General features: G+C 34.7%; 1 protein-coding gene across 1 annotated transcript; it reads right to left on the bottom strand.

Moving 5' to 3' along the window:
* Nucleotides 1–733: 733 nt before the first annotated feature.
* Nucleotides 734–18,305, bottom strand: LOC136025854 (E3 ubiquitin-protein ligase RING2-like). Its single transcript, XM_065701881.1, has 3 exons — nucleotides 17,751–18,305; nucleotides 8,999–9,208; nucleotides 734–1,833 (listed from the first exon to the last, which is right to left on the bottom strand). Exons 1-3 carry the CDS (start codon nucleotides 18,274–18,276, stop codon nucleotides 1,625–1,627), a joined length of 945 nt encoding a protein of 314 aa, XP_065557953.1. The 5' UTR covers nucleotides 18,277–18,305; the 3' UTR covers nucleotides 734–1,624.
* Nucleotides 18,306–21,026: the final 2,721 nt, after the last annotated feature.

The following is a 21,026-nucleotide window of genomic DNA, read 5'->3' as shown; positions in this document are numbered from 1 at the left end:
CCTCTCCCCTTGATGGTCCCAAATATAGTCACAGATGTATAATTATTTGTTGTTTCGCGATGCGTCATCCATTCTTTATTAAAAAAAGTTAGCTGAATTCTTTACTCGTAAAATAACTCTGTCTTAGTGGTTTCAATGCAATTGTTGGAATTAGGTTTCACTTTAGGGTCCATTTAAGGCTTTTAAATAGGAATTTGCGAGTGAAACGATTAAAAAAATATATTTAATATATTTAAATATATATTTTGCATATTTAAAAAAAGCGTAAAAAAGCAACGAGTATTGTGTTCATCTTGTCTCTACGTAAGTAATTTAATATTCTTCAAATTTAGAAAATTTTAGGACGTCAAAGAAGCATTCGTTAAAAATAACGTTCAACTTTAAAACAAACGTTATCAGAATAGTAACGTTAAAAATAGCGGATATTGCAAAAGATATTATCAATATAGTGTGTACTACAGAGCTTAGAGTTCAACTTTGATTTTATATCGAAGTATTACATTATCTACTGCTGTTTTTTTTTCATTTGTGATAAGAGTCAGGAGTTGGGCGCCATTAATTTTTCACCAGCTCTAAGAGAGACCTAAAGGCTCCAGGCTCTAAACGGCTAAATTGTTGCTTAAATCGTGTTATTGGTATCATTTATAATTAATACTAATAACCTAAAACTCCTCACTCTCTGTAGACGTTGTCAGGGGGAGGAATTAGGGGGCCTAACCCTTTTTAACAAGTATTAACAATTTAACAATAAACTGTATTTAATTTGTTACTTGCATTGACACGCATGGACATTACAACTAATAGACAAACATATTGGTGTGTCCTACCGAAATATTCACCTTTTCCGTTCAGTATTTTCGTTGACAATAAAAAAACCCATTTGCAATCTTTATTTCTTCAGTTTCATTTTTGTAACAGTTACACTTAAAGACCAAAACCCATTTCTATGTTCAAACGTAGCCAGGGGGAGGTTGCAGGTTCTCGCCCTGTTTAATTAAATTTGATTAAATGTTTAATTTATTTTGTTCCAAGGCCTTCTGAATTAGAACAGTCAATTATTTGCCTCAATATTAAATTAAAAAAAAAAAATTGGGAAGAATTCACAAGAAGAAATTTAGAGGAAATTAGAATTTCTTCACAAGGTGTGAAGAGCCAAATTTGTAACAGGTTGGGTTGCAGGAAGAGAGTGTGCAGCGAATTGTAATAGCATTTGAAGCCCTGAAACAGATGTAATAGCGATAGATACAAATAGAGATATAAGTTGTGCTTGTCTAAAATAGATATTTTAGTTTTGACTTTTTTGTTGCATTTAACTTGTTCTACCACCTTTAGAATTACAACAGCCAATACTGATCACCGGCGGTGGCGCACCAAAGATTCAAAGTATGCCCATAGAAATATCTTCTGAATAATCACCCCTACACCAGAGGCGTAGCTAGGGTTTTCAGCATCCGGAGACGCAGTCAGTTTTAGCCCCTGCCCCCCCTCTATTATCCTGATAAAATCAGAAGATCATAGTATTGACGAAAATACTAAAAAAAAAACTGTGATCAGTGATCACCATATACTAGTCGTCACTGACAAAAAACTAATTTTTTAAAGCTTAAAAATTAAACAAAAAAGCTCATTTTTTCCAGGAATACAGTAGTTCAATGGGTTCATTTTCTCTCTTCAAAATTTTCTGGATATCGATTAAGGTCTCACTGCCCTTTAGTAAGGTGTACTGGCCCGGCTGGTAGGACACGGAAATGCAGAAGTTCTGAATACCACTACTTTCCTTTTTTCCCAGACCCAAGGTCAATCTGACTTCAAGGTATTTACTCAAGTGTTCCACTAAAATAGAAAGAAAAAATTAATAACTGTGAAAATATTGAGACGTTTAAAAGTCCAGCTAACTCCTTCGATACACAAGTCCAATAAAAATGTTCAGAAACAATCCAGAAAAAAAATTAAGTGCAACTTTTTAATAATTTGACGTTAAAAATTTTCAAATGTAAGATATAAGTGTCCATTAAGCACTTTAATCTTTAATGGTAAGCTTAAAAAAATCAGGCATATTATCTACCATTAAAAAGTGTCTCAAAATCAAACTAAAGTAAACAATTACCAGTTAAGAAACACAAGAAAAATGGCAACCTTGACCGTAAACCAGTTGGTTGAACAGAAAATATAAAAATTAGAAAGTTTCTAGCCTCGAAAAAATCATTAAAAATTTTAAGACATGGGATTTGCCATTAAAAAGTGTCTCAAAGCCAAATAAAAGCGACCATATAAAGCTTTTTAGTCTGAAATACCAAGAACACCAAAGTACCCCCTCCGAACCAATATTAAGCCTATTCATACCTGATAATGTTGATTTTTGTTTTGGTTATTTCAAAATTGTGAAGTATTTAGGACAGTCCCACCTTTCATTCAGCGTTGCCACGTTGAACCGTGAAATAAACTAAACTAATTGTTCAAATTTGACAACACCCTTCATCCGGAAAAATTCAAAAACAAGCAATATGTTGACTCCCAAAGGCAACTAAACCTTCAAAGCAAAACTACATCTTCTATTTTTGCTGATATAGCGATTTTTGCTGGTATAGCTATAGCTATTTGAAGCCACAAACTTTTGGCTTATTTTTGCTGATTTTTCTCAGCGTTTATTTTCAAATTCCGGCAATAATGCTGCTACTAAAAGCTACATAACTGCATAGCTTATTTTTGCTGATTTTTTCTCATAACTGCATAACTTTTCTCAAAGCTACATAACTGCATAGAGGTATTTGTTTATTGAAAACTATATTCCCAATTCTTCCGCATTTTTTAAAGATATGTGCTTGTGTAAGTATGTATGTTGTGCTTTATTATGCATTTCTCATTACAACTGAATCCCCGATTTTTCCCAATATGTTAAGACAACTTTTCTAACTGCATAACTTTTCTCAAAGCTACATAACTGCATAGAGGTACTTGTTTATTGAAAACTATATTCCCAATTCTTCCGTATTTTTTAAAGATATGTGCTTGTGTAAGTATGTATGTTGTGCTTTATTATGCATTTCTCATTACAACTGAATCCCCGATTTTTCCCAATATGTTAAGACAACTTTTCTAACTGCATAACTTTTCTCAAAGCTACATAACTGCATAGAGGTATTTGTTTATTGAAAACTATATTCCCAATTCTTCCGTATTTTTTAAAGATATGTGCTTGTGTAAGTATGTATGTTGTGCTTTATTATGCATTTCTCATTACAACTGAATCCCCGATTTTTCCCAATATGTTAAGACAACTTTTCTAACTGCATAACTTTTCTCAAAGCTACATAACTGTATAGAGGTATTTGTTTATTGAAAGCTATATTCTCAATTCTTCCGTATTTTTTAAAGATATGTGCTTGTGTAAGTATGTATGTTGTGCTTTATTATGCATTTCTCATTACAACTGAATCCCCGATTTTTCCCAATATGTTAAGACAAATCTGTGAATTTCCAATTAACTATTTCAAACAATTGGGTTTCATTTTTATTATCCGTTAAATATTTGAAGTTTCCATTTTTTTGTAAAATGCCTTATATTCACTAGCTTGTAGATTATTTTACATCCCTTTTTTACCTTACAAATGTAGAGCTCTGAAATTTTTAACAGCATTCGCTTAAAATCTTCATATTTTACAAGGACCAATTGTTATGTAATTTAAGGTTCAAAATGAACGATTCAAATCTAAGGGCAAAAAAAGAAACCTCTGGCTCCTTCACATATAAATTTCGCGCAGCTTTCTTAAACTTCTGAATGTCATAGAATTAGAGGGCACAACTAGTGTTCTTTTAAAACACTGAAAGTCATGAATGTAGTTATTAGGACAAAAGATACCTCTTTCTGTATCTACAAAATTAAAATTTCTGTTGCTTTCTAAAAATATATTTCTATTTTCTACCTTGCAGAGGGTTCTATAGACTTACTTCCATCTTACAAGTGTATAGCTCGAAAACTATAAATCATCAAATACGTTTGTAAGAAAATACAACAAATTCATTTAAAATAATGCAAGTGAAATAAAAAAATAATTATTTAATTAAAAATAATTATAAACTAAAATAATAAAAATTAATGAATTAATTGAAATTAATTCAATGCAAAGGAAATAAAACAAGTCTACTAGCACCAGCATAAATTTTACCCTTAGAGTTGAATTCATTACTTTTGACTTTAAAGAGCATAATGACTTTCATAGGAGCATCTTACATTAGAACTTTCTAGTTTCATTTTTTTTGGCTTTTTTGTGCTATAAATATAAGAATACAGAGAAATACAAATTACAACCCCTTTCTCGAAAATTAAAATTACAAGATTTATAGGTTGAAATTTCGATTACAATATCACATATGATGAATTATGAAACTACAAAAAAAAAAATGTCTTATAAATCCTTTTTTGAAAATAGTAGCTTCGAGAAAATACGAATGTTCTGCCTAATCTACACTCTATATATGTTCTAATCTATATTTCGCCTAATCTACGTTCTGTCTATGTTCTAATCTATATTCTGCCTGATCCAAACCACGACCCTTTAAGTGCCGTACGAAAAGATTCGTGAACTCCTTCGTGCCAAACTTGTAGGTGCATTTAACAAATGATCTTTTTTTCTCTTTTTCTATATCTATTGTGGTTGTAAAAGTAGCACAATTTAGTGTTCATTTTTGAGAACTGCAATAGCTATTTAAATATAGGAATACAGAAAACTACAAACTACAACTCCTATTTCGAAAATTGAAATTGCAAAATATATTGGTTGAAATTAAGATTTGGAAATCACATATGATGTATTATCTATATATATAAAAATAAGTTGTCTGTCTGTCTGTGGATCTGTGGATCAGGTGACGTCATGTTTCGGCTGACGTCATGAAATTAGTTGCCGTCATTTTTGCTTTGAAGGTGACGTCATTCAAGTTATATAAGACATATGTTCGCGTAGAAATCTATTAATGTTTAAGTTTACAATGACTGATGAAGATGCTCAAAGAGTCAATGCCAAAAAACTTGCTGCTGATAGAGAAAGTCAGAAAAGAAAGCGTGCCGAGGAACTACCAGAGCAACGCGAAAGCAGACTTGCTGCTAAAAGAGAAAGTTGCAATGGCACGCGACTTGCCGTAAAAAAAAAACAATGGAAAACCTAATAGATGCCACAATCTTGACAGGGCCTTATGAGGGTGAGGCTGTTCTTATTCCTCGCATTCCCATGATTCCAACGGATCTGCTTTTTCAATTTAAAAGATTGCAATTCCCAATTCGATTAGCATTTGCAACCACCATCAACAAAGCTCAAGGGCAATCACTAGAAAAATGCGGTATAGATCTTAATACAGATTGCTTTACCAATGTACAATTGTATGTTGCATCTTTGAGGGTCGGTAAACCTGACAATCTATTTATACGCACAGACAATGGGACAGCGAAGACTGTTGTATATTCACAAGTTTTACGTAGTTAATTTGTATTGTATCTATCTATCTATCTATCTATATAAAAACGAGTTGTGTGTATGCATGTTTGTTTGTTTGTAAAAAGAGCGTTTGCATATGACGTCATTATTAGTACATACGGCTTTGTATATGGACAGACAATGGGAAAGCCAAGAATGTTGTATATTTGCATTTTTTACGTAGTTTGAAACACATATATAAATCTATCTATATTCACAGGTGGGACACAGGGACACAACTACAATGGCGCGTAACTAATATGGCGCGTAACTAATATGGCGCGTAACTAATATGGCGCGTAACGACTTACGCGCGCGGGGGGGCTTTGGGGGGCGCGAAGCGCCCCACCAACTAGGTGTTGGGGTGAGGGCCTTATGAGGGTGAGGCTGTTCTTATTCCTCGCATTCCCATGATTCCAACGGATCTGCTTTTTCAATTTAAAAGATTGCAATTCCCAATTCGATTAGCATTTGCAACCACCATCAACGGCTTTGTATATGGACAGGCAATGGGAAAGCCAAGAATGTTGTATATTCGCAATTTTTACGTAGTTTGAAACACATATATAAATCTATCTATATTCACAGGTGGGACACAGGGACACAACTACAATGGCGCGTAACTAATATGGCGCGTAACTAATATGGCGCGTAACGACTTACGCGCGCGGGGGGGGCTTGGGGGGGCGCGAAGCGCCCCACCAACTAGGTGTTGGGGTGGCGCGAAGCACCACCCCAACAGCTAGTAAAATTATAAAAAAAGACCTCGTATAACCCTCTTTTGAACCCTCTTCTTCGAGAAAATGTAAATGTTCTGCCTAATCTACATTCTAATCTATGTTCTGCCTAATCCAAACTACGAACCTTGAAGTGCCGTACGAACAGATTCGTAAACTCCTTCGTGCCATATTTGTAGGAGTATTCAACAAATGACCTTTTTTATATCTTTTTCTTTATCTATCGTGGTTGTAAAAGTAGCAAAGTTTAGTGTTCATTTTTGAGTGCTACAATAGCAATTTAAATATAAGAACACGGAAAAATACAAACTATAACCTCTATCTCGAAAACTAAAATTACAAAATATATTGGATGAAATTGCGATTCGGAAATCAGATACGATAAGCTATGAAATTAAAGAAAAGACGTCGTATAACCCTTTTCTGAAAATAATAGCTTCAAGAAATTATAAATGTTCTGCCTAATCTACGTTCTGTCTACATTTTAATCTATGTTCTGCCTGATCTAAACTACGAACCTTGAAGGCCGTACGAACAGCTCTGTAAACTCCTTCGCGCCATATATTTAAGTACATTTAGTAAGTGACTTTTTTTTTCTCTTTTTCTATATCTATTGTGATTGTGAAAGTAGCACAATTTAGTGTTCAATTTTGAATGCTACGATCGCTATTTAAATATATAAATACAGAAAAAAAAAATACAAACTACAGCCCCTAGCTCGAAAATTAAAATTACAAAATATATGAGTTGAAATTCGGATTAGGATATCACATACGATACATTACAAAATTACAAAAAAAAAGACATCTTATAAAACCTTTTTTTGGAATTAATACCTTCGGAAAAATATGAATGTTATGCCTAATCTAGTTCTAATCTATATTCCACCTAATCTAAACTACGAATCTTGTAATACCGTACGAAACGATTCGTAAACACATTCGCGCCATATTTTAAGTGTATTGAACATTTGACCATTTCCCCCCTTATTTTTCTATTTCTTACTGTAAAAGTAGCATAATTTAGCGTTCATTTTCGAGTGCTACAACAGCTATATAACTAAACGAATACGAATATTTTAGTTTTGCCATGATTCAAATAATAAAATTCTGAATGTTTAAATATCTATCTTCAATGGCTATTTTTTTATTTTATTTTTATTTGATAATTTCAATTTAACTTTTGAATAGTTCATATTAATTGAGACATTTTGTAATAATTTTTGCCCCTTCAGGGCAAAAATCATCTGTGATTGACGCACCCTCTAAGGTCCTCTCGAGAGATGGTTCATAATTGGCATGATTAGGGATTTACATTAAAACTAGAAAGCAAATATTATACCACAATATTTACAACTTGACGTAATTTCGATTTTGGATCATATTTTGGAACACAAAAACTTTTCAAAACTAGCAATAAGTTTTATCAACCCTCTGGCCAACAACCTCAACGCCTGGAGAACCCTTAATGGCGATATTTTCAACCAAATAAAAAAAAAAAAACATTTTCACTGTCCTTGGTACGTTCAGGCTCAACCAAGTGCTTTAACTTTGAAGTCAGAATAGTTAACATATTTGGACGATGAAAAGTTTGTTTAAAAGCTCATTAAAACCATTAAAAAGCTATTTAATTAATTTAATCACTTTGTGTATTTTAATTTAATTAATCAATATTTCTATTTAATTAATTTAATCAACTTAAATTAATTCATTTAAGTTAAAAATTAAATTCAAGTTAAAAAATTAAATTTACGTTAAACTAAATTAAAATAGACTAATTTAAATTAACTTAAATTTCATTTGAGATATACTTGAGATATACATTTATTAAGAAAAGAAAACGAACACTATTCGCCATTCCCCTGCCAAGAAAGGCAATAAGCTTGTAAGGGCAAGCGAGTTTATCACCCTCAGCTAATTAAAACCACGTTCATATCACGCTACTCAATACAAAAGAAACTCAACTGATGAAGAAGAAAGGAAAAAAAAGAGAAAGAGGAAAAAGACAAGAAGAAGACAGAAAAAAATTAACAGAAAAAAATTAACAGCAAATAAATCTATAAATGCCTTGAATAGAATGACAACCTGGAACGGGCCTTACATCAAAATTACTCACGAGATAAAAGAAACTTCTTTACCCGTGACTTGAAAGCCGGAAGACTAGGCACATTTTTCACACCCTCGGGCAAAATCTTCCAAACATGGGGACCATAATGGCGAATCACAAAGGATGCCCGAGTAGTACTCCTAAACTTATGAGTTAAGTTATCAGCTTTTCTTGTATTATGATCATGACGGTCTCTATTATAAGTAAAAAGATTTTCAAAAGCAGAGGTGAGCAGGCGATTCAAATATTTATACGAGAAAATCAAAACTTGGTAATCTCGAATTTGGGATACATCCATTAACTTGTTCTTTTTAAAATGCTCATGAGCAGGAACATCATCAGAATCATAAAATTCTGATAATAATTTTACAGCTCTATTCTGAAGTTTTTGTACTCTTTTGAAACATGTTACAAAATTACTTGCCCATATAGAGCATCCGTAGCTAATATATGGACAAAATATAGAAAAATAAATCATTTTTAGAATCTTTTTTGGGACCAGATTTTTAATTCTACGCATCACCCCAAGACCTCTGCTTAATTTTTCAGGTATAGCATTTGAACATTAATATATAGAATTTGACATTAAAGCCAAATTGAATAATTAATAAATTTAATTAACATTTAAACCAATTAAATTTTTATTTTCAATTAATTACAAATTGAATTTATTTGATTACATACCAGTGGCGTTTGCAGTGGTTTTCAGGTATCTCACAGAATTATCTTTCAAAGCTTTTGGCCAATCACTTTCATCTCCCATTTCAACTGGATGGGGTTTGAATACAAGGTCAAGCTCTGGAATCCGATTTTCGGCTCGACTCTCAGAATCGGTTGTATCTTCAGCTCCAGATTCATTATCAGATGTTATTCTGCTTCGCTTTGTCCTCAAATCTACAGAGAATAGAACTATAGTTACCTAGTGGTTTCAGGGGTTTTATAATAGCAAATTCTGACCAAACACCCAATGCTACCCGTAAAAACACATTCCTGTATATAAGAGCGGACGGCAATAGAATAGAATATATGTTATTCACTGCAATAGCTGGAGCTAACATGAGCATGACATGACACAAAAAAAGGATCTAAAAGAAATAAACAGCAACACATGTACAAAAAAAAAATTAAGGCAGTAAGTGCTGCTTCAGGTCAATAAATTAAAAAGAGTCGTATAAAAATTAAAATAAGTCAAGAATCTATTTTCACGATTAAAATAGCGACCGTTTATACATAATATTTCAGAATAATCAAGTATATAAATGGTTGGTAATGTTATTAAATACCGAAAGGCAATGTTATTAAAATAGTGAATAAAATAAGGGACAAATGATTTGCAATATCTCTCGGTTGTAGAGGCTCAGTAAGTCATTAACTGTGGACAATTATTTTTTATTTGTCAGAGTCTAGTAACTGGTCCTTCAGTAGGGTGGCTCTCAAGGTCGGGTGGTACACCACGATGACCTGGGGAATTCAAAAAATTTAGTCCAAAGCGGTAAGTTAACTCATGTCTACGACTATCAAGTGAATTCAAGTTGAGTTGTTGTTCTGCATAATCATATGTTGAGTAGTTATGTACAAGTATAATTTTTACAGCTCTTTTTTTTATCATCTCGACTCTGTCTAACTGATCTTTCGTCAAACCCAGATGCCAAGCTGGACGCGCATTCACAAGAGAAGGTCTAACATAGCTGCAGTATAGATTTCAAAACCTCGATCGGCATACCAAATCTCTTGATGTGGGAAACGATTGTAAAATTGAGGCGTCTTTTTTAGCCAGATAGTCAACGTGCGAGTTCCATCGTAAATATGTACTCCAAGTATTTTTACAATCTTCTTAATCGGCAATAGAAGAGTGGCTGTCATCCTTTAGGAAGGAAAAAGTCATATAAGAGCTCTTAGTTTCACTGACTGTCAGTTTTACCTTTCCTAATTCAGCTTTTAGGTCATTAGAAATTCTCGTCACGTCAGACTGTTCGGTAGTCGGAGGGATTAGTTGCAGTGATAAAACAGTCAAATCATCAGCAAACTTAAAAAGCTCTGGAACTGTTGCTAAAATACGATTGAAAACAATTAAAAACGAAAGTAGGCCTAATTTAGTCCCTTGTCGCAAACCGCAACAAATATCTAAAAATCCAGATGGCTCATGATAAGGGAGTTGAACACACTGGGCTCTTTTAAAAAAGAAAACTTGCAATCATACTTGCAACAAATGGACGGGCACCCATAACCTTAGCTTCTTCCACTACTATGCTTTGGTCAAGACAATCAAAAGCCTTCGCTATATCAGCAACTAATGCATTAACATAAGCGCCATTTTTTCTAAATGTCTAAGGATAGTATTCAACAAAGCAACCAAATAGTGAAGAGTATTATACCAGGGTCTAAATTCAAATCGTTGGGAATCTATGTTATCTTTTATGTCCTCAAATAAATAATCAAAAATAACTTTCAAACACTTTTGAAAGAGCCAGTGTTTTTTAAATCGGCCTCGTATCAGTAATATCCTTAGGGACCTTACACTTCGGGATTGGCGTAACATGCGCCTGTTTAAAAATACCAGGGGAATCACCATTAATAAAACATTGGTCAAAAATTGCCGTTAAAGGAGTAGATAAAAGATTAGCGCACTCAACAATCAATTTAATTGGTATCTCACTTGGGTAACCAGATTTATAAGGATCAAGTGCCTTCAAATTCTTAATAACTGAACTAATCTCTAGGATAGGGATATTTGAAACTGAGTCATTAGGAGGTAATATTGTTAGTCGCGGATGGATTTTACAAATTGATACAAAAATTCATTAATCTCACTAGGTTGCAGGGGTTTACCATCATTATCTCTAACTTCAACTTTGGTCACTTTTTTTGCGGATAATAGTTTGAATTCTATGAAGAAACTTCCTTGGATTGGATTGATGTATTTTGCTTATTATTTTTGAACCATATTGCTTACGTGAACATCTTATTTTATACACAATTGTATTTCTTAACCTTTTGAAATCTCTCAGGTCCAGTTAAATGCAATTCATTCCTCAATTTTATCAGATCCCGAATATCTTGAGTAATTCATGGTTTTTCATTAGATTTAACAGATTTTATTTTTCGTGGGAAAATTTCAGAGCATTTTTCTAACAGCTTTCTACATAATAAACGTGCCATCTTGTCACCATCAGACAATGAGAGGATGTCCCACCAGTGACGATATTTAAGCCAATTCTTGAAGAAAATTACTAGCTCAGGTATGTATTGTCAGTGCAATTCAATAAGTAATTCACAAGGTCTTTACGATAAGGGCCATGGGTCGGATAGTAAACAACACATATCACCAGTGATGCCACTTCCTTAGGTAGCCTCTCAGGTATACATTGTCAGTGCAATTCAATAAGTAATTCACAAGGTCTTTACGATAAGGGCCATGGGTTGGATAGTAAACAACACATATCACCAGTGATGCCACTTCCTTAGGTAGCCTCTCAGTCCTGCACCACAACCATAAGACTTCGAAACCGTGTTTTTTTGGTATGTTGCTGAAACTGAGAACTCTAATTCTTATAGATGATAGACAAATAGTACCAATATCACCATCATGTGTTACTGTAATTTCAACTGGTGTCATTCTTGGTTTAAAATAGGCACCATATCCATCAAATGCAACATACTCTCCAGTCGCGGACCACGATTAACAGATACAAGCAATATCAATGAGTTCATTTTTCAAGCATAGTTCGACCTCTTCCATTCTGTTCATAAGTGACTGGAGATTTGACAATAGTATTTTTGAAAATGAATAGGGATGAACTGAGGGCTTTCCACTGTCGTCTCGAATTTGCTTGCCAGCACATTGGATCGGTTCTAATTTGGGAAACTCAGAAAATATGGTTTGAATGGTGGGTGAATATTTGATTTCTTTAAAATTCCAACTCCGTTGGATGTTTGACTGGACGTATTGTCGAAAGGCTGGCTAATGTTGGTTCTTGCCAGTTTTTCCAGGGTTTCAAGAGGGGGGGGGCTGGTATGACGGAGGAGGGATGTGCATTGGTTTGATTTAAGATAGGCCGCATAAGATTCAAACTTATAAGAGGGACCGGATATGGCTGCCCTGCATCAACAGAGGTGCATTTTTTCGCTCCCCGTTTTTGGACCTCGCAATAGAGGAAGACACTTCCTCCTTTAACATTGGTCTGTATCTAAGGCTGTGATCCAGATCAGGAATCCACTTTTCAGCTCGACTCTCGGAATCTTTTGCAGTTTCAGCTACGGATTCATTATCAGAAGTTATCCTTCTTAGTTTTGTTCTCAAATCTGCAGAGAATAGAATTATGGTGCATCAATAGCTCTAGGACTTTAAAGTAGCTTATCCTCTGTCCAAATACCCAAGACATTATCAATAAGAAATCCTTGCACGAAAGAGGGGCGGAATAGAGGGAGATATTTCCTCCCTTAATATTGGTCCGAATTTCTGGCTCTGAACCAGCTCAGGAATCCGGCTTTCAGTCCGACTCTCTGAATCTATTGTAGCTTCAGTCCCAGATTAGGGTCTTAAAGTGCCTTTTTTAGATCCAGATACTACTCTTAAAAAAATATTCTGGTTTAAGAAGAAAGAAGGAATACATGAAGAATTTTGCTCCTTTAATATCAGTCTGAACAACCTGCCTCCCAGAATAACAAGGTTAAGATTTTAACCCACGAATGCAATTTTTCAGTTTTAATTCCACCCCTCCTTTCCTAAGAAAAAACCATCTCATATTTATTCTTCCCAAAGGATTATGCCAATGAAGACCTAGAAATGCGGGTTGTATCTTCGGTTTATTCATTATCATAAGTTTTTCTAGTTCTCATTATCCTTACAACGGCAGAGAATAGAATTATGGTAGACTGAACAATTTTAGAGTTTTATAATACCTTTTTAATTATCAAACATCTGGTACAGGCCGTAAAAATCATTCCAGGGATATATTTCCACCTTTAATAGCAGACTGAATGACCTGCTTCCTAGAATTAGAATCTGAAAGTTTCTGACAACAAAACTAGTTTTTTCGTTTTACCCCCCACCCACCTCCCATGGAAAAATCCTCTCACATCCATCCTTTTCAATTTTCAGAAATCTACCCATGTGGACACAGGAGAAGCAATCCCTTTCCAAACAAAATTACTTTAATATTTAAAGATTAAGTAGTTGAGCTAGGCAGATTTTGAGGGTTTGACATTGGACCTGATCCCAGTAAGTTCCATGTTGGACTTGACCAAAAGAGGATTTAACCAAAACAGTTTCACGCCCCTAGCTCAACCACTTCCTATAAAATATTTAAAAAATTATCCGAAAAACGAATTTATCCCCTGAAAAAGAGAATAACTACAGAAACTACAAACAAACTGAAATTGATGCAAGGTTTCTTTTCGTTAGACACTTGAGGCGGATCTATGATTCCGAATCCCACATATAATTTTCTAAAATTTCACTAACAACCTCCATCTGTTAAACAAAAAAATGATATGAATAGAACGACACCAACAAATCGCTGAGTATCAACTGATTCTGTTTAAAAAAAAACGAACTGAAAAAATGAAAGTGAAACCAAAGAAATAAATTTTGCCACTTAAAATATCTTAAAAACAAAATAATTGGCTATCAGCCTGAAGCTCAGCTTCCCTCCCTTCCTAAAGCCCTGCTGATTAATGTTGGAATTAAAGGGCCAAAACTGTCTCAACGATTTTCATGGCATTGGGGACATTAAGGGTAATGAATCTGGACCCTACATCCGTGGGCAACAGCGGAAAGCCGTCAGTAAATCTCAAAGAGCAACACTGTCCAACTTCACGCTAAGGATGATGGTGGCTAGCGTTTACTACGAGATCGAATGCGTTGCTTTATCAAAAGACCACTATCCAGCACTGTAAAAAATTATTGAAGGAATAGCTACAGATACCCTTGAATCGATCTCCTTTATGATCAGAGCTAACTGCCAACTGTTTCCGAATTGTAGAGTTTGAATTGTGCTTCGAAGCATATTCGCTTCGCCTGTTGACAAGCGAAAATTGATTGTTTTCGTAATATAAGCCCCCTAAAAAATGACACATGTGACCAATCAAATATGTTTTCTATCATGTGCTATCGACTTGTGTTAGAAAAAAAAAAAAAAAAAAAAATTGTGATTGTGTGTGAAGACTTTCATGCTAAAGTCGGGATGATGTTTCGCATCTTCCAACCATGCTTGGTAAATACGGATTGGGAAAAATTCTCAACGATCACATCGGCTACGCTTAATTGATATCCACACGACTCATGAGCTTATTGTTCACCCGATATAGTTTCTAAATAAACAAATGAACAGAGTATGTACGTTGCACGAAACTTATGTACAGGCAGTAGGCCTGAGATTGTTTTGGGCATAGTGCTTTTGAGAGAGTTAGTTTGCCTTTTCTAAGAGCCATGTAATGACGAAAATGGCCTGGGCTTGCGCAAAGCCTTCATTCAAGCCAAAGATTCAAGGGAGCCATGGGAGCCTAGTCAAATCTCGAAGAGCAGCACTATCCAACTTCAAGCCAAGGGTGATGGTGGCTAGCGTGCATTGGGTGATTGAACATGTTGGTTTATCAGTAAACTAGTATCCGCCACAGTAAACACTGAAGGAGTTAGCCTCAGATAGGTTACTTTTGTGATGATGACTAAAGCAGGTCAATGGATAGTATTTTTTAAATCGACCAATCATTCCCAGATTGCTAGTTTGCTTCGTGCCTCGAAGTATGCTCACTTAACCACTTTACAGGGAAAATTGGCTGTTTTCGTAATTTAAACCACCCAAAGAATGACGCCTGTGACCAAATTAAAGATGACTTCTGCCATGTGCTATCGATTTATGTTACTAAAACCCAACGTCATGATACTATGGCTGTACGTGGAGACTTCAAAGTTAAAGTCGGGATGATGCCTCGTATCCTCAAACCAAACTTGGTGAACAAGGATTCGTAAAAATTCATGACAATCACGTACGCCTTGTTGATATCCACATGGCTCAAGAACTTATTGTCTATGCGACATGATTTCAGCATAAACAGTATACTTGCAACTTGCATGTTGCACATGCCTTGCAATTTGGTATAACAAAATCGACAATATTCTAATTACAAATGATTTTTGTTTTATATAAAATACAGTTTTCGTATATTGTTAGCCTTAGCTTAAAACAATGGAAAGAAATAGCATTGAATAGCATTGATGAAACTATTATTTCAGATATTCAAGAAAAAACGTGCCCACAAGCATAGTTTATATATCTAAGATTCACATCTAGTACATCATTCTTGATGGGAAACCAAAATATAAAAAAAGAAACAAATACCCTGTAAATACAGCCTAGTTGGCATATCTGAATTCGCATCAATATATCTTTTGCAAGGAGAAAGCAAAATAAAAAATAAAAATGAAGTGAAAAACAAGAAAAAAAAATTAACACAAAATATAAAAAAATACACAGATTTAACACACTGAAAATTTGCATTTGGAATTTCCTTTGGGCGGGAAATTAAAACTTACCATGACAAAAAAAGAAAAAAAAATAAACATTAGAAGCTATATTGTTGTACTATTTGGGGTAGTACATTTCCTTCTCATCTCCATCATATTCGAGTTTTGCAGAATAAAGCGCTTCTAGTGTTATGTGGTGTTGGTTTTAAAGACTCGGTACAAAAGAGGTATATAGATTGCAAAATCTTGCCTTTAGCAGGACTTATTACTTTTTATCAAAGCCTGTTTATATATGAACATTTCCAAAATTGTTTACCAATATGTTTTGTTTGAATTAGGAAGTGATATTCATACATATTTTACGAGACAGTCCAATATAATTCGTCTTCCGTTTGCTATTACCCGTAGATCTCAATTTTCTATTCGGCATCTAGGGCCCCATGCATTGAATTGTTTACCTATGACTTTGAGAAACATGGATAGTTTTCGTAAATTTTGGCGGAAATTAAAGCTATTTTGCCTTAATATTTATGGTTTTGATAGTTGAGTGGACCTCAAGTGGAGCCAAGATGTTGGTTTTGTTTTAGGCGATACTGGTCAAGTGGTTTTAGTTTCTTTTTGTTTTGTCTTTTTTAAAGTGTAATCCCGTATCCATTGAAATGCAGGGTAATTGATAATTTTTTTTTCTTTTCCCTTTTTTCTTTTCTTTTTTTATTTTCCTCTCCTGTTTCGTATTGTATTTATTTGTATGTGTACTGGGGTTGTAACCCTGAACAAGCTTTGCTTCGGGTCATTTGCTTGTTTTGTTTTGTTTATTTATATTAATAAACCCATCTTTCTCTCTCTCTCTCTAAACAGAGCATGCAAATATGGATGGTATATTTAACATTTACATCCACAGTACCTTTATCAATGGAAAAGTAAAATTTAAAAAGATAATTAAGAATACAAAAAGAAAGAAAAAACAAATAGCCTTCACATAGAGACAGTATATTTAGCTAGAACTTGCATCCAGAAAACCCATGACAATGTGAAAGCAAAATAACAGAAGATAAATAAACTATACTTAAAGAAAACAAAGCAGAAAATATTAAAACTAAACTTCAATAGCACAGAATTATAACTAGGGCAACTTTTTAAAACTGTGCTGGTTTTCTTAAAATGTAGTGTTTCTTTTTATACTTAGAATCGAAAACAAAAGCCTACTTTCTAAGCCCAGAAGCTCAAAATTTATGATTTTACTGCAGATATAAAGCCTTTCCATTTTTGAGTGTTTTCTAATTTCTTGTGTATAATTTTTCTATGTGTTTACACGGCGTTCGAGTTAGCATTTAGTAATAAATACTTTTTGTGAACCCATTACCTTAAATTATCTTATTTGTATTGTCACTGTCTTAATTATAAGTTTTTCTCATTTTGTATTTTTATAAAAATACAAAATAAAAAGAAAACTATTTCAGCACTACTAACTTTCTAACTAAGACTGTCTCTATGGAAAATGCTATCTCGTTCCTGTATAAACAACAGAAAGCATTTTATGACCGATTTGTAAGCAATGAGGAAAAATCCAGCTGGACAAAAAATCCTGCTGGAAAAAACTGCTGGAAATCCTGTTGCAATGCTGTCATGATAGTTTCTGATGCTCTGGGTTGTTTTGGAGGGAGGGGGTAAATTGTACTTCAATATGGGTTTAACCCTTCCTTGTATTATTTTTTTATTTTTTTTTCACAGGTCACTTCATATGGAAGAAGTTGTCCTATAAACTTGGGAGGGGTCTGATTTGGTCAAAAATTGAAAGTTATAGTGCCCTTTTAAGATTCTAAGTAGTTGAAGGGATATTACCTCCCCTCTCATTCCTTTTTAGGTGCCTTTTAGACGGGTTTTTGTTGTTTTGTTTTTTTTTTAACTTAGCCTAAAATTAAATAAAATATAATCTGATCTATGGGCTTATGTGTTTGGGACACAACTTACTGCTACCAGTTGGCCTTTCGATGGGTGAAGAGGGTGGACCAGGAGACAGTGGCAGTGAGGCATCCATATCAGCAGCCATTTTTTTCTGTCGCTGCTGCCTCTGTTTGTGCTGCTGGGCCAGTTCTTCAAACATCTGTGAACTTTTACTTTTTAACTTTGCCAAAACTTTTTCCTGCATTGCCTCATATTCATCACGACTAGGATATATTTTGGAAATTAGCATGTCAAAGTTGGGATCAGGTCGAAGTGATCTTTTAGAAACTAATTTCTTTCGACAAGTAGGACATTCTTTATTACCAGATCGAAGTGCAGTCACTATACATTCTGAACAGAACCTGTGAAGACATTCTTTAGTTGTCATAGTGTTTTTAAGCATGTCTAGACAGATAGGACACATTAGTTCACTGTGCAGACTTCTTGGAGATACTGCTATTTCTGTGTTGTCATTTATTGATTCTTGTGGAGTTCTGTGAAGCTCGTATAAAGACAAGTCCCATGATTTGGTTAGACTCTGATCTCCAGACATGACTTATCTCTGAAAAAAAAAAAAAATTAAAAGACAATTTATTATTCCATTTTTTATACAATTTATTATTCGATAACTAATCCCCCCTCAGATTACTTTACAGGCAAAATGATTATTAATATCTTAATTACGAATATCCAATGATATCAACATAAAAATTACTGGAATGCACAGCATTAAAGTGAACAAATTCTCAGTGAGTATGTCATTTAAATGAACATAAATTTTTAAGTGCAAAATGATAGCCTTTAGCCTATATTAAATCAGTAATGACATAAAATAAGCCCTTCTACTTGTAATCATAAAAAATATGACCTTTAGTACTAAGACCCTGAGTAGTATTACAGCATCAGTAACTGATGGATCAAAATCACTGAGCATTATAACAAACACATTCAATAAGATTGGACATTATTCCTCTAGAGAAAAAAGAAAAGCCCTAATTGATGATCTTTTCTGATTTTGATTGAGGTACAACAAATCATTTTCATGGAAGCACTTGACAAGAATGTAAACATCCTCACAAAGGTCCAACTGAACGCTTATCTCCAAAACCATTATCATGGAAGTAGTTGACAAGAATTTAAAGGTCTCTCACAAAGGTCCAACTGAGCACTCATCTCCAAAACCATAATATGAGCATTGACTTTCCTGGCAATGTATGCTGAAAAAACAAACAGCAAACAATACTTAGACATAGGAAGGTTAATTGTCATCATAACCACTCTCATTCAATACAAAAGGTCACAGATAATTGCAATAGGCAGGATTTTAGGATATTATAACCATATTTATTAGCTATCGAATAGATTCAGTTACAATGCCGAGTAATAAGACTGATGGAGAAACTTTTAACCTTACACAGATGTTTGATCAAGTCCATGCAAAAAAGGTGCTACAATTAAACTGGATTTTGATAATGAAGCCCTCCCCCCCCCCTCAGAGGTTGCATCAGGTGCCGGCTATAAAAAAAACCTGGCTTTTATTGCTTGCCAAATTTGGCTTGGATCTGTTATTTCCTTCTGGTATCACTGCTGAGGACGAGACCCCACAAACCCAAACTTCCTCAGTTGCAACCACTAAACTAGTCCAAAACAAATCATTCTTACTTCCATCTAAGTATGGTCTAAATCTGATCACACCTCCTATCATATGCCCTGGCGACATTATTTGTGGGGTCCTATCCTTCCCCTGCCACACAGTGAGAGTAACCCAGGAAAGACAAAGCCAGGACATTCAATCTGGACCCCCAGAAAGAATCGTTGAGATCTGACCATCACTTCCAGAAACTATCCCAATTACATCTAAAAACACCATTCCTGATCCATTTGCCCACCTCTTACATCACTGATTAGTGTACATTCAAAAAAACTTTAGCTATCAAATGGATTCAGTTACAATACCGAGTAATTAGGCTGATGGAAAAACTTTTAACATTACACAAATGTTTGATCATGCGCATGCAAAAAAAAATGCTACAATTAAACTAGATTTTGATAATGAAGCCCTCACCCCCCACCCCCCGAGGTCAAGTCAGGTGCAGTCTGTAAAAAAAAACCTTGGGTTTTATTTAGCACCACATTTGGCTTGGATCTGTTATTTCCTTCTGGTATCACTGCTGATGACAAGACCCTACAAACCCAAACTTCCTCAGCTGCAACCACCAAACTAATCCAAAACAAATCAATCTTACTTCCATTGGCCCAGAAAGGCAAAACCAGGACATTAGATCTGGATCCCCAGAAAGAATCGTTAAGATCTGACCATTACTTCTAGAAACTGTCCCAATTATATCTAAAAACACCCTTCCCGATCCATTTGCCCACCTCTTACATCACATGACTAGAGTACATCCGAAAAAACTTCCAAAGTAACACTGTACCAGTAGAGAAAGAAGCCGCTTCTTCAGCCAGAGCTGCCAACCTATAGAACAAGCTTACGGAGGACTCAGTACCTGCTGAGTCAATTCACACACTCAAGTGTAAAACTACCAAAAGTGGCTATGTTAAGATTTCCTGTTCAACTGGGAGGTAGCTGAATCCTTAATAACAAAATAATAAACAACCAGATAAGAGCATTGGTCCTACAGAAGCCATCCTGGAGCATAACAAATATTAAAATCCTTAACTTGCTCCAAGCTGAGATTTAAGATAATGACATGAATTTAGCTGTTCATCACCTACAAAAGTGGAATGACTCCCAAAGTTGCAACTAGGAGACTAACTTTTGTACCTGACAAAGCCCTATTATATCCTTGTTGCAATCCAAGTCCTAAATAATCTTTGTAGTTGTCATGCTGATACAAATTTATGCCCTTCTCACACCATTCAAATTGGGCACATGATACAAAGCAACACAATTAAAATAGTTACTATTGCTTCTGATTAAGTCTGAACACTAGTTCTACTAGATGTCTTGATAACAAGAATTTAGGTACCCCCTTCCTACAAAGGCAAAATAGCATCCTAATCCCCAAAAGAAATAACTAGGATATTAGCTTTTGCTTCCAACTAATTGCTGTAAGAATATCCTGATGAAGAGAATTTAATTCCTCCAACCCCCCCCCCCCCCCCCCGCATACAAGACGTAAGTCGAATGGGGTAAGAGCTCCCTAAACATACAACTAGACTTATTCTTTTTTCCAACCATGTATGGTAGAATTCAAATAGACATTGTGTTGGATACTATAGTCTAAGAGCTTCATGCCCTATACAGCTCAGAGTGAGTTGGGCCCCCATGCAGAAAAACTA

This window comes from Artemia franciscana, chromosome 4 (genome assembly GCF_032884065.1).
Source record: "Artemia franciscana chromosome 4, ASM3288406v1, whole genome shotgun sequence".
Taxonomy (NCBI): Eukaryota; Metazoa; Arthropoda; class Branchiopoda; order Anostraca; family Artemiidae; genus Artemia; species Artemia franciscana.
This window is presented reverse-complemented; position numbering and strand designations above follow the sequence as displayed.

Bases quoted from the DNA above. Each gene is read 5' to 3' on its own strand.
- LOC136025854 (XM_065701881.1), bottom strand. From the start codon at position 18,276: ATGTCTGGAGATCAGAGTCTAACCAAATCATGGGACTTGTCTTTATAC. The intron at 9,209-17,750 runs GTAAGTTGTGTC...TATTCTCTGTAG, and splicing joins CGAAAGGCCAACTGGTAGCA to ATTTGAGGACAAAGCGAAGC. The intron at 1,834-8,998 runs GTATGTAATCAA...TTTCTATTTTAG, and splicing joins AACCACTGCAAACGCCACTG to TGGAACACTTGAGTAAATAC.